Source organism: Oncorhynchus nerka, linkage group LG13 (genome assembly GCF_034236695.1).
Source record: "Oncorhynchus nerka isolate Pitt River linkage group LG13, Oner_Uvic_2.0, whole genome shotgun sequence".
Lineage (NCBI taxonomy): Eukaryota > Metazoa > Chordata > Actinopteri > Salmoniformes > Salmonidae > Oncorhynchus > Oncorhynchus nerka.
The window spans coordinates 32,626,128-32,640,629 of record NC_088408.1 but is presented as its reverse complement, the minus strand read 5'-3'; the positions used below and the strand labels follow the sequence as shown (position 1 = coordinate 32,640,629).

General features: G+C 42.5%; 1 protein-coding gene across 1 annotated transcript in view; it reads left to right on the top strand.

Moving 5' to 3' along the window:
* The first annotated feature begins 8,997 nt into the window (after positions 1-8,997).
* Positions 8,998-14,502, top strand: part of LOC115139386 (protein stum homolog) — a 40,833-nt gene continuing 35,328 nt past the window's right edge. Inside the window, exon 1 of the mRNA XM_029676704.2 lies at positions 8,998-9,325. Coding sequence (XP_029532564.1) covers positions 9,148-9,325 — 178 coding nt within the window. The 5' untranslated portion in view covers positions 8,998-9,147. The remainder of the gene's footprint in view (positions 9,326-14,502) is intronic.

The following is a 14,502-nucleotide window of genomic DNA, read 5'->3' as shown; positions in this document are numbered from 1 at the left end:
GCATTAGTGAGTGACAGGAAGTCCAAATGGGAAGCTTTTGAAGTTGCATAGGATGCAAGTTGCATTCCAGGTTGCCTGTCCCCTGCAGGAAAGACTGCCAATCCATTGTACAGGATAGGGCCCTGCAGTTGAAGGCAAGACAAAAACTATAATATGACTAAGCTGCTAGAGTGTTGCCATCGTTGGCAGCTCAGGATGTGGTTAGGATTTGGGGTCCGGATTCACGGGACAGAAAGGCTACTGTCTTGGAGGAGGTCATATACAGTCAGGACAGAGGACCAGCAGGCCTCCAGAAAGACTGACTATTGAGTGGTGGTGCTCAATTGACCAAAGACTGCGATCCTGACTCATTGAATTGTTGGTTGTTGTTTTGTAATTTCACTATTGCCTATTTTCAGGGGTGCAATTTTGGTTTTAGAAGTGGGGGGGACATAATTATTATTATTATTTTTATCCAGTCAGATAAACACACCAAACAGCCTACCCTACGGTTTGGAGGTGTCCGCATGGTCCTAAAGCACACCGTTGCCTAGTGGTATCACATTCCAATTATAAAAAGGGGGGTTTGATAAAAATACAATTTCAGAAAGTTTGAAACCACCAAGACTCTACCTAGAGCTGGCAGCCTGGCTCAACTGAGCAATCGGGGGAGAAAGGCCTTGGTGAGTAAGGTGACCAAGAACCCGATGGTCACTCTAACAGAGCTCCAGTGTTCCTCTGTGGAGATGGGAGAACCTTCCAGAAGGACAACCATATCTGCAGCACTCCATCAATCAGGCCTATTATGGTAGAGTGGCCAGACAGAAGCCACTCCTCAGTAAAAGGCACATGACAGCCCACTTGGAGTTTGCCAAAAGGCACCTAAAGTACTCTCAGACCATGAGAAACATTATTCTCTGGTCTGATGAATCCAAGATTGAACTTTTTGGTCTGAATGCCAAGCGGTCCATCTGGAGGAAACCAGGCACTGCACAACACCTGGCCAATACCATCCCTACAGTGAAGCATGGTGGTAGCAGCATCATGCAGTGGGGATGTTTTTCAGCGGCAGGGACTGGGAGACTAGTCAGGATCAAGGGAAACATGAACGGAGCAAAGTACAAAATCAAATCAAATCAAATTGTATTTGTCACATACTCATGGCTAGCAGATGTTAATGCGAATGGGTGGACCATTTCAGTTTGTCCGTGATGTGTATGCCAAGGAACTTAAAACTTTCCACCTTCTCTACTACTGTCCTGTCGATGTGGATAGGGGACTGCTCCCTCTGCTGTTTCCTGAAATCCACGATCATCTCCTTTGTTTTGTTGACATTGAGTGTGAGGTTATTTTCCTGACACCACACTCCGAGGGCCCTCACCTCCTCCCTGTAGGCCGTCCCGTCATTGTTGGTAATCAAGCCTACCACTGTAGTGTCGTTTGCAAAGTTGATGATTGAGTTGGAGGCGTGCATGGCCACGCAGTCATGGGTGACCAGAGAGTACAGGAGAGGGCTGAGAACGCACCCTTGTGGGGCCCCAGTGTTGAGGATCAGCGGGGTGGAGATGTTATTTCCTACCCTCACCACCTGGGAGCAGCCCGTCAGGAAGTCCAGGACCCAGTTGCACAGGGCGGGGTTGAGACCCAGGGACTCGAGCTTAATGACTAGTTTGGACGGTACTATGGTGTTAAATGCTGAGCTGTAGTCGGTGAACAGCATTCTTACATAGGTAAGATGGGTTAGGGCAGTGTGCAGTGTAATTGTGATTGCGTCGTCTGTGGACCTATTGGGGCGGTAAGCAAATTGGAGTGGGTCTAGGGTGTCAGGTAGGGTGGAGGTGATATTGTCCTTGACTAGTCTCTCAAAGCACTTCATGATGACGGATGTGAGTGCTACGGGGCGATAGTAATTTAGCTCAGTTACCTTAGCTTTCTTGGGAACAGGAACAATGGTGGCCCTCTTGAAGCATGTGGGAACACCAGACTGGGATAAGGATTGATTGAATATGTCCGTAAACACACCAGCCAGCTAGTCTGCGCATGTTCTCAGGGCGCGGCTGGGGATGACGTTGGATTAACACCTTTAAATGTTTTGCTCACGTTAGCTGCAGTGAAGGAGAGCCCGCAGGTTTTGGTAGCGGGTCGTGTCAGTGGCACTGTATTCACCTCAAAGCGAGCAAATAAGTTGTTTAGTTTGTCTGGGAGCAAGACATTGTGGTCCACGACGGGGTTGGTTTTCCTTTTGTAGTCCTTGATTGACTGCAGACCCTGCCACATACCTCTCGTGTCTGAGCCATTGAATTGCGACTCTACTTTGTCTCTATACTAATGCTTAGCTTGTTTGATTGCCTTGCGGAGGGAATAGCTACACTGTTTTTATTCTGTCATGTTTCCGGTCACCTTGCCCTGATTAAAAGCAGTTGTTTGCGCTTTCAGTTTTGCGCTAATGCTGCCATCAATCCACGGTTTCTGGTTGGGGAAGGTTTTAATAGACGCTGTGGGTACAACATCACCGATGCACTTGCTAATAAACTCGCTCACCGAATCAGCATATTCATCAATGTTATTGTCCGACGATATGCGGAACATATCCCAGTCCACGTGATCGAAGCAATCTTGAAGCGTGGAATCCGATTGGTCAGACCAGCGTTGAACAGACCTGAGCACAGGCGCTTCCTGTTTTTAGTTTCTGTGTATAGGCTGGGAGCAACATAATGGAGTCGTGGTCAGATTTTCTGAAAAGAGGGCAGGGAAGTGCTTTGTATGCGTCACGGAAGATAGAATAACAATGATCCATGGTTTTGCCAGCCCGGGTCGAGCATTCGATATGCTGACTGGGGCGAAGGTTCACCTTCCAACAAGACAATGACCCTAAGAACACAGTCAAGACAACGCAGGAGTGGCTTCAGGACAAGTCTCTGAATGGCCTTGAGTGGCCCAGCCAGAGCCCGGACTTGAACCCGATCAAACATCTCTGGATGCTCCCCATCCAACCTGACAGAGCTTGAGAGGATCTGCAGAGAATAATTGGAGAAACTCCCCAAATACAGATGTGCCAAGCTTGTGTAGTCATACATAAGAATACTTGAGGCTGTAAGGTGCTTCACTGCCAAAGGTTCTTCAACAAAGTACTGAGTAAAGGGTCTGAATACTGTTATATTTTAGTTGTTCTTTTTTTACTTTGTCATTATGGGGTATTGTGTGTAGATTGATTAGGGGAAAAAAACATTTATTTTAGAATAAGGCTGTAACGTAACAAAATGTGGAAAAAGTGAAGGGGTCTTAATACTTTCTGAATTTACTGTATGGTTGAAATGCATACCACACTTTATATACATCACAGAAGACTGAAATATAACAAAACCGTTTGACATAGAAACACCGGATTATATATGTATATTTTGCACCATGTCCGATGCACCAAGTCTGAAACCAACAGAACCCTGAACAGCTTCCACTTCCAAGCAATAAGACTGCTAAACAGTTGACCAATAGCTGCCTGAACAATCTGCATTGACCCTTTTTGCACTAACTCTTTTGACTCATCACATACACTGCTGTTATTATTTATTATCTTTCCTGTTGCCTTGTCACTTTACCACTACCTACAGTTGTCACGGTCGTTGTATGGAGGAGACCAAGGCGCAGCGTGGTAAGCGTACATACTTCTTTAATTAAAGTAAGAACACTAAACACTGAACACTCTGAACACACTGAACACACTATCAAAACAACAAAACAAACCGTGAAGCTAATATGCATAGTGCAGACAGGCAACTAAACATAAAATAAGAACCCACAAACTACCCAAGGAATATGGCTACCTAAATATGGTCCCCAATCAGAGATAACGATAAACAGCTGCCTCTGATTAAGAACCAATCTAGGCAACCATAGACATATAAACACCTAGACTACCAAAACCCCTAGACAATACAAAAACTAAACAAACCACCCTCGTCACACCCTGACCTAAACAAAATAATAAAGAAAACTAAGATAACTAAGGTCAGGGCGTGACAACAGTCAGTCAGAAGTTTACATACACTTGGGTTGGAGTCATTAAAACTCGTTTTCAATCACTCACTCCACAAATTTCTTGTTAACAAACTATAGTTTTGGCAAGTCGGTTGTGCCTTCTTTGCCGCCACAAGTTAACAAAGATGGCGGTGCCTTTATTTCTGTGAAAAATAAGATGCAGAGAAGCTTTATTGGTTGCTAAACCTTTCCAAATGTACTCCAAAGTTTAAACTGATTGATAAAATAAAATAAATGGAGAATAAATGTATGAGTAAGAAGGACATCATCTGATCCTTATCAGTCAGCAAGTGTTGACCTTTTTGACTTGTTCACACTTGTTAATTTCCTCAGTTATAGCCTGAACTTCAGTTCGAACACATGACCCAGGGATACGAGAGACTGTGGAGAAATAATCAAGTTCTGAGTAGGAAAGATCGGATCATATCAAATACGCAATGAGAACCCCTTTCATATGGTACTTCAATATGTCTGGAGAAAATTAAATTCTCTCTCTCTCCCCTCTCTCTCTCTCCCTTTTTCTCTCTCATTTGGTTGGGCTTCTCTATGGGATATGATATCATTGAAATCCAAAGCGTTCTCCAATACGAGTTGTTTCCAATGAAACATGTAACAGTAAATGTGTATAAATGAAATAAATTGAACAGTGAATTGGAATGAAAAATACATTGGGCATAATAAATCAGCATTGCATATTGCTGATGTATGTCACCCGTAAGGTATAACAGTAGTCCATTAAAGCTGTTTATGAAATGGTAATTACTTAGACATGCCTCAAGGAGATTTCATTCAAAGGGAGACCCATAGAAATATAATTATTTCAAATTCTATGGTGAGACCAATCTTCATCAAACCCAAATGTGTGCCTCTTAAATGGACGCAATGTATGTTTGAAATGCTTTGGGGCTGTGTCACAGGGATTTCAGCATATTACCTTATAGTTTAAATGACATAAATCCCACACACAGGTCAAGAAGCGAAATACCCCAAACCCCCTCGATCAATATGGCCCCTTCTACCTACAGTTTTCACTGTTGCTAGGCAACAAACAACCTTGTAGGGATAAAGAGTGACAATCTGTGTTGGGTTAGATTATGAATATTTACTGAGAATTGACAATTGCATTTCCATGTCCAGTCCTAAATTAATAAACCATAGTCTGGGAAAATTCTGCTCGACCTCTTGGTAATTTCACCAATTCTGTGCCTTTTGAGAAGTGTAACTTGGTCAAAATAGACGTTGGGATTTACCTAATTTTAACATTCTGTCATAAAGAGCACATGTTCAACTTCATTAAAAACAGGTTTGTGCCAAATAAAGTAACAGGGTTGACGATTTCTTCTTAAATCAGCCATAAATTTGATTCACTGTTCATGAGTCTTATGGCAACAGCTTCTACCCCTAAGCCATAAGACTCCTGAACAGCTAATCAGATGGCTACCAAGACTATTTGCATTGCTCCTCCTTTTATGCTGCTGCTATTCTCTGTTTATTATTTATGCATAGTTACTTTAACTCTACTTACATGTACATATTACCTCAATTACCTCGACTAACCTGTGCCTCCACACATTGACTCTGTATCGGTACCCCCTGTATATAGCCTCGCTAGTGTTATTTTACTGCTGCTCTTGAATTATTTGTTACCTTTATTTCCTATTTTTTCCTTAACATATATTTTTCTTAAGACTGCATCGTTGGTTAAGGGCTTGTAAGTAAGCACTTCACTAAGGTCTACACATGTTGTATTCGGTGCATGTTACAAAACAATTTGATTTTTGATATGATTTGAAATTCCCTTGTGACAGCGGGAATGGAAGCTTGTTGTGTGCATCAGGGAGTGGCAATTGAATGCAAGCTTCATCCCAAAACATTTCTATCCTGTCTGTCTCAGGTTTCCACCACAAAACACCAGAAAATGGCCAAAAAGAGTAGAACCAGCTCACCTGCCTTTACTCTATGGTTTGACTATTAGATGTTCAATGTTCCATTTAAAAATCATATTTAAAATAGTTTCACCATCATGAAAACGATAGTTCACATAACAGGTGTTGACCTTAAAAGGAGGGACAGATGTAAATAAATCATCATTTTCAGAAGTGACTTTTGACAAAGTAACAAAATAACTTTAAACATTTTTTGGGGTTATGTGGCTTAAAATCTTCCTAAGTGATACAGGTGTGAGGAAAGAAATGTAAAAATGCAGAATTGTGTCAATTTAGCTAGCTTTTATTCATATTAAAAATCAGATGTATTGAATTGGACTATATTAAAAGGCACTCTACAGTCTCACCACACAGTATCAAGTTTCAATTTCTTCCAACAATTCTACAATGGTAGAATATAAATGGTTAAAATTGTTCCATACCCACAATGAGTACACAGTAACATAATGGAATTGATACCATTGTTACCTTATTAGGAGTCCAAATTATCCAATTCTTTTTAGGAGATTTCGTATTTATATCATAAAAATACATTACAAAGCAATCATGTCAATAAGACAATGCTAACCTAATTAGGCCTATGCATGTAGGAGGGAACCCAACCCAGTGGATACTGTTCTGTTCCCATTAATGCCATTTGGCTAATTGGCAGGACAAATTACACCAATCTTGCAGAACAGAAGCACTTCAGGCATAACCTCTACAATCTCACTGGTATTATAACCCTCTTACAACATGGCAATAGAAGGTCACGCTCAATAACCCAGCCGGTCAGTGAGAAATATCAGTGGTGATTTATTTTTCAAATTTGACCACCTTTTTCTCCCCAATTTCGTGATATCCAATTACGATCTTGTCTCATCGCTGCAATTCCCAGATGGCTCGGGAGAGGCGAAGGGTCGCGTAATGCGTCCTCCAAAACATGACTCGCCAAACCGCGCTTCTTAACACCTGCTAGCTTAATGCACCAATGTGTTGGAGGATACACCGTTCAACATGTGACCGAAGTCGCCCGCCACTAGGAGTTGCTAGAGCGCGATGAGACAAGTAGATCCCACCCAGCCAAACCCTCCCCTAACCCGTACTACACTAGGCCAATTGTGCGGCGCCCTATGGGACTCTCGGTCACGGCCGGTTGTGAGATCAAACCCCAGGCTGTGGTGACGCCGCAACACTGCGATGCAGTGCCTTAGACCGCTGTGCCGTAGGGAGACTTCAGTTGTTATTTCTAATAAGGTAGACGGGGACTGTACTAAGGTCAGAGTGAGAGGTCATCCAGTCATATCCAATGACTGTCTTCATATCTCTCTGGGGCGGTGCCCTTGATTTGGACTCATACTGCCCTTAATTATCCCATTAATTACAGTGTAAACCTAAGGCTCTGCACAGAGCTTTAATAGGACAGTCCAGTAATTTCAGCTTTGATCTGTGGGCCCACTGGAAACATCAGGCATGATTACCAAGCAGCAGCCAAGAAACAGGGCTGGGAGACGACTAGGCCATTTAAAAGGACCAGGAAAGCCTTTAGAATCTACAGTTGAAATTGGAAGTTTACATACACCTTAGCTAAATACATTTCAACTCAGTTTTTCCTAGTAAAAATCCTAGTAAAAATTCCCTGTCTTAGGTCAGTTAGGACCACCACTTTATTGACGTCAGAATAATAGTAGAGAGAATGATTTATTTAAGCTTTTATTTCTTTCATCACATTCCCAGTGGGTCAGAAGTTTACATACACTCAATTAGTATTTGGTAGCATTGCCTTTAAATTGTTTTACTTGGGTCAAACGTTTTGGGTAGCCTTCCACAAGCTTCCCACAATAAGTTGGGTGAATTGTGGCCCATTCCTACTGACAGAGCTTGTCACGACTTACACCGAAGGTGGCTCCTCTTCCTGTTCAGGCGGCGCTCGGCGGTCATCGTCAACGGTCTACTAGCTGCCACCGATTCCCTTTTCCTTTTCTGTTGGTTATGTCTGTATTGGTTTTACCTGTTTCTCGTTTGGGGTTTTGTTCAGGGCTATTTAAGCCTTCTATGCCCGCCTGAGTTTGTGCGGGCTTGTTTTCTGTTCTGTTTGTGGATGGTTGTGTTTGGACTGTTTGGTGTCCTGTTTTGGGTAGGTCATTATTTTAGTAGGCGGTCCTAACCGATTTGCCAAAACTATAGTTTGTTAACAAGAAATTTGAGGAGTGGTTGAAAAACAAGTTTTAATGACTCCAACCTAAGTGTATGTAAACTTCTGACTTCAACCAGTATTACATGTCAAGCTGTCTCTTTCCTTTTTCTGCCTCTCTATTTTCTCTCTCTTTCTCTATCTCACCTCACCCAATGTTAGACCTTTGATTCATTATTTCATAAATTAATGAGGGCAGACTATAGCGACTGCGTTTGAGACAACTCATGGTCCAATGAATGCACCTGCTAGGAGCATTTGTCCTGCGTTCGAAGCTACATCCATAATCGGTAGACGGTTCTGATTGGAGAATTTCCGTTTGCATCGCACAGCAGTGAACAAGAATCTATTAAATCCAATGTTTTCAGTTTTTTTCCCCCCTGCTTTTACACCTGTCTGTTGTTGGCTAATGAGTCACGCAAAATGAGCAGACGTGAAGTAAATGGGGGGGGGGGGGGGGGGGTAGCATCTAAAAACGGGATTTAATAGATTCTTTTCACTGCTCTGTGATGCAAACGGCGATTCTCCAATCAGAACTGTCTAGCCTATGATGTACTCAACATTTATCAACACTTTATTACACATGTGAATCTGCAGGTGAGAGGTTTAGCTAGAGGAACATATCTGTTTTAAATTCAGTGTTCTCTACTACCCAAAGGCCATTAGTTGTGCATCCATAATATGAATATAAATAGAGCAAATATTGTTTGTTGTATTTATTTATTATTATAATTATTATTTGCCTAATTCTTGGTGTATCGGTGGCATTAATTGGTAGATATTTTGAAACACCAAGCAGGGTACTGCCGCTTTAAATATATCAGGCTATGTAACCTACAGTAAGTAGTCAGTCCACCAGTGTTCACAAAACTGTGTAAAGGAGCAGATACTCGGTGCTTGCGTGCTACCTTCGTACACACACACACACAGTCAGTCCACTTCATTCAGTTGGTCATCTTTGGAGAGGTGTGCTCATCCAGTGTGATAAAAATTTCACACTTTGCGTGTTTTATGCTCAAAATGGACCAGAAAGACACCGATATGAATGAAAAGGGAGTTACTTCTTCGACCAGTGGAGTTGTGGTCCAAGTAAGAGAGAAGAAAGGACCTTTGCGTGCAGCTATTCCATACATGCCATTCCCAGTAGCAGTAATATGCCTATTTCTCAACACTTTTGTTCCTGGTTTAGGTGAGTTTACACTTTGATTTAGCAACTTTTTTTTATAACACCATGTGAAGTAGCAACTGTCGAAAGCATACAGTGAGAATATGGCACTGTTTTTCTTTGGTTTTTCTTAGAACTGAATATTTGCATACATTTTGAAAAGGTTTGTATTCATCACAAATTCGTTTATATTATCATTGTAGTTGTATTATTATTTATTTTTTGTGAATGTCTGAATTCACCGTTATGCGCACCCGGGATGTATTAATTATGCCATTCTGTTGAAAACGTTTTGCAACAGATACTGTTTACTCCAAACTTAAAACGTTTTGCAACAAAACACTGTTTTATTTTGGACAAATTCTGGTAGGTCCCTGCTCCCTTCATTCCCTTTGCTCAGTTTGCTTCTGGTTGGTTCTTAAACTGTAAACAGTTTCCGTTGCAAGACGTAATGAATGCACTACTGATGCTTGGGACATGGTTGTAACATTTTCTGGGCGTAGGAGTAAAGAGAAAAGCGAGGCCATAAAACTACAAGTGGTTGCTGCCATCTTGCTAGTTCAGTTTTTACTGGGACAACTCTGTCCGCTCACTAGCGCTCAGTGCGTACATGGATCAGCGAAGGAGCGACGACGTCATCATGACGTCATCCAAAACCTTGACAGACATTGATATTAATATAAAATGTTAATGCGTTCGACATTGCAGCCCACTTTGAAGGCAAGGTGAGACTGACTAATCCACAAATCAACTTGCATCATAAATAACTACTCAATATTATTTGTAGATCAGTCAGTCGGTCACGTTTTACCCATGATACATCACAGTTTTGATGCACTCATACACTGAGTGCAAAAAAAAAGGACCCTGCAACAAATATTTTAGTAATTAAATTGTTATTTTGTGCACAAAAGTAATGACTAAAGTGTCTTATTTGGACTAGAAAAATGTAACTTCTCTATTGTCTTTTTGGCAGTACATCAGATAAACTGCAGTAACGAAAGTGCCCTCTGAACACAAGGGAGAGCCTGTGACATAACTTCCGCTTTTGGATGAGAGCCTCGCTGTTTACAGTCCCTGGTGAAACGGATTAGCGTACGACTGGAAAACATTGAGCTTTCTGAGCAAGTATTCGAGGAAGCTCTAACTAAAACTTTTAATTTTCACAGGATAACGTAAACTCACCCCATTCCGTACAAATGTGCGCAACCGCAACATTCAAACGAGGCTACAAAGAAAACTAATGGAACTGTAGCGACTGTGTTGACTTCAAAATCGGGGGTGTGAACTAGGTTTCTATTCAAGCGTTGATCGACATGGTAATGGCTCTATAGTATTGGAGAAAAGTTGAAAAAACGGACCCTCCGTTACATCTTGACGTGTCATGTCGTAACGTACATCACGCATAAAGCAACTATTTCTGCCTTACAATCTCTCTCCACCAGGTGTAGCACTTCTCTCGTCCATTAAAAACAAGAAATGGACAGTGACGGGGATAAGGGGGGGAAACCTAGTCATTTTTTGCATCATCATTGCATGCGATCATCATTTTCAAAGCCGCTGTTAACTTCTAAGATCACTTTAGCACCGCCCTAAAAACCCGATTCAAATTCAACACAAACCTTCAAATAGGTATGTAATGACACATTATATAAACTCTAGTGTTTTATTTACATTTTAGAGGCGATAAGGTGATAAGTTGGACAGATCGAGTAAAAAAAATAAATTTAGGCCTCCTGGGTGGCGCAGTGGTTAAGGGCGCTGTACTGCAGCGCCAGCTGTGCCATCAGAGTCCCTGGGTTTGCGCCCAGGCTCTGTCGTAACCGGACGCGACCGGGAGGTCCGTGGGGCGATGCACAATTGGCCTAGCGTCGCCCGGTTTAGGGAGGGCTTGGTCGGTAGGGGTGTCCTTGTCTCATCGCGCACCAGAGACTCCTGTGGCGGGCTGGGCGCAGTGTGCGCTAACCAAGGTGGCCGGGTGCACGGTGTTTCCTCCGGCGCATTGGTGCGGCTGGCTTCCGGGTTGGATGCGCACTGTGTTAAGAAGCAGTGCGGCTTGGTTGGGTTGTGTATCAGAGGACGCATGACTTTCAACCTTCGTCTCTCCCGAGCCCGTACGGGAGTTGTAGCGATGAGACAAGATAGTAGCTACTACAACAATTGGATACCACGAAATTGGGGAGAAAAAGGGGTAATTTTTTTTTTAAAACAACAACAATTTTCTCCTTCTCACTAACACGCATTAGTTTTGCTTCCCCGCCCGCCATTTTTAAAAAGACCCGACGGGGCTCATTGTCTTCTTGAATTAAGCAGAAATGGGCAGCGTTTAGGTATGGCATTTATTTTGTTGGAAAGGGGAGAAAGTGTGCTTTTACAATGGTATTGACATTACAGTTGATCTGGAAGTTTTACGTTTTTGGGGCGCTAAAAAAAGGTCAATTGTACGGATCAAGGCGATATACCAAAGTGAGTGAATTTAGGTTAGCTTCTTTGTAGGCACTTCCACATACCAATTTTGTTGCTGTCAACTTTGTTGGAGATTCTATTATCGCTAGATAACACTAGCTAATATCTGGGAAGCAGCTAGCTACGGCAGGTTTGCTAGCTTGCTCTCTGAAATTGTGTCCAATATTAACAAGACAACACTCCATCTTAACAACTCCTCCAAATTTACTGAACAGTGCAAAAGAGAACCTCCAAACAGTTTTTTTCCTCTCGTCATGACCAGAATGTGGGGCATGTCCACTAGTTTCAGGCGTTTGTTTTTCGCCTGCTACGTTAGGGTAGCGTTCTGTGGAGAACTGTTCCCTTCTTTGCCAGTGTCAACTCTGGTAGCTGGTTTCCATGAAAGAGAGGCTATAACTTTAAACAATAGCAAAATACACAATTAAGTGAATTAGTGATACAAATTGTTAGACACAGTACTTGACCAAAAGCATGTGGACACCTGCTCGTCGAACATCACATTCCAAAATCATGGGCATTAATGTGGAGTTGGGAAGGCTTTCCACTAGACATTGGAACATTGCTGCAGGGACTTGCTTCCATTCAGCCACAAGAGCTTTAGTGAGGTCGGTCAGTGATGTTGGGGGATTAGGTCTGGCTCGCAGTCGGCGTTCCAATTCATCCCAAAGGTGTTCGATGGAGTCGAGGTCAGGGCTCTGTGCAGGCTAGTCAAGTTCTTCCACACCGATCTCGACAAACCCTTTCTTTATGGACCTCGCTTTGTGCATGGGGTCATTGTCATGCTGAAACAGGAAAGGGCCTTCCCCAAACTGTTGCCACAAAGTTGGAAGCACAGAATTGTCTAGAATGTCATTATATGCTGTAGCGTTAAGATTTCCCTAAGGGGCCTAGCCCGAACCATGAAAAACAGCCCCAGACCATTATTCCTCCTCCACAAAACTTTACAGTTGGCACTATGCATTGATGCAGGTAGCGTTCTCCTGGAATCTGGATTCATCACTCCAGAGGGTTTCCACTGCTCCAGAGTCCAATGGCAGTGAGCTTTACACCACTCCAGCCGACGCTTGGCATTGCGCATGGGGATCTTAGGCTTGTGTGCGGATGCTCGGCCATGGAAACCCATTTCATGAAGCTCCCGACGAACAGTTCTTGGGCTGACGTTGCTTACAGACACAGTTTGGACCTCGGTAGTGAGTGTTGCAACCGAGTTGAGATAATTTTTACGTGCTTCAGCACTCGGTGGTCCGGTTCTGTGAGCTTGTGTGTCCTACCACTTCACGGCTGACCCGTTGCTACTCCGAGACATTTCCACTTCTCAATAACAGCCCTTACAGTTGACTAGGGCAGCTCTAGCAGGGAAACTTGACAAACTGACTTGTTGTGAAGGTGACATCCTATGACGGTGCCACTTTGAAAGTCACTGAGCTCTCAGTAGGCCATTCTACTGCCAATGTTTGTTTATGGAGACTGCATGACTGTGCTTGTTTTTATACACCTGTCAGAAACGGGTGTTTGCAAAATAGCCCGAATCCACTAATTTGAAGGGGTGTCCACATACTTTTGTGTATATATAGTGTAAATCATTAATACACATTTATGAGATGCATATCAGAATAGTGATACATAATATACATTAGAAAGACATTTCATCAGCAAACTATTACTCCCCTTCATCTCTTCACATCTATTAAGATGAATTCATTGAGAATCTCAGTCAGATGCTTCCTCCCTAAAGTCTCAGTAATTGCAACACTGCTGTTTAATATGGATTTTGCAATTTGGTTTTATATGCCCTTCTTCCCTCTCCTCCGTTATCTTCAACTCTTACTCATCTCCTAATTGTCAAGAGGCGATGCTGGGCTGGCAATAGGTCCCATTTGGAGTTCCCTCTATGCATGCCTCTGTCTTTGTACGGATGCCACTGTACCCTATCTGGACTAGAGGTCGACCGATTAATCGGAATGGCCGATAAATTAGGGACAATCTCAAGTTTTCATAACAATCGGAAATCGGTATTTTTGGACTCCGATTTTGGCTATTTGTATTATTTTTTTACAACTTTATTTAACGGGGCAAGTCAGTTAAGAACACATTCTTATTTTCAATGACGGGCTAGGAACGGTGGGTTAACTGCCTTGTTCAGGGGCAGAACGACAGATTTTTACCTTGTCAGCTCCGGGATTCAATCTTGCAACCTTACAGTTAACTAGTCCAACGCTCTGACCACCTGCCTCTCATTGCACTCCACGAGGAGCCTGCCTGTTACGCGAATGCAGTAAGAAGCCAAGGTAAGTTGCTAGCTAGCATTAAACTTATCTTATAAAAAAACAATAAATCAATCATAATCACTAGTTACACGTGGTTGATGATATTACTAGTTTATCTAGCGTGTCCTGAATTGCATATAATCGATGCGGTGCGCATTTGCGAAAAAGGACTGTTGTTGCTCCAACGTGTACCTAACCATAAACATCAATGCCTTTCTTAAAATCAATACACAGAAGTGTATATTTTTAAACCTGCATATTTAGCTAAAAGAATGGTTAGCAGGCAATATTAACCAGGTGAAATTGTGTCACGTCTCTTGTGTTCATTGCACGCAGAGTCAGGGAAAATGCAACGGTTTGGGCCGCCTGGCTCAATGCGAACTAATTTGCCAGAATTTTACGTAATTATGACATAACATTGAAGGTTGTGCAATGTAACATGAAGGCTGTGCAATGTAACATGTAATA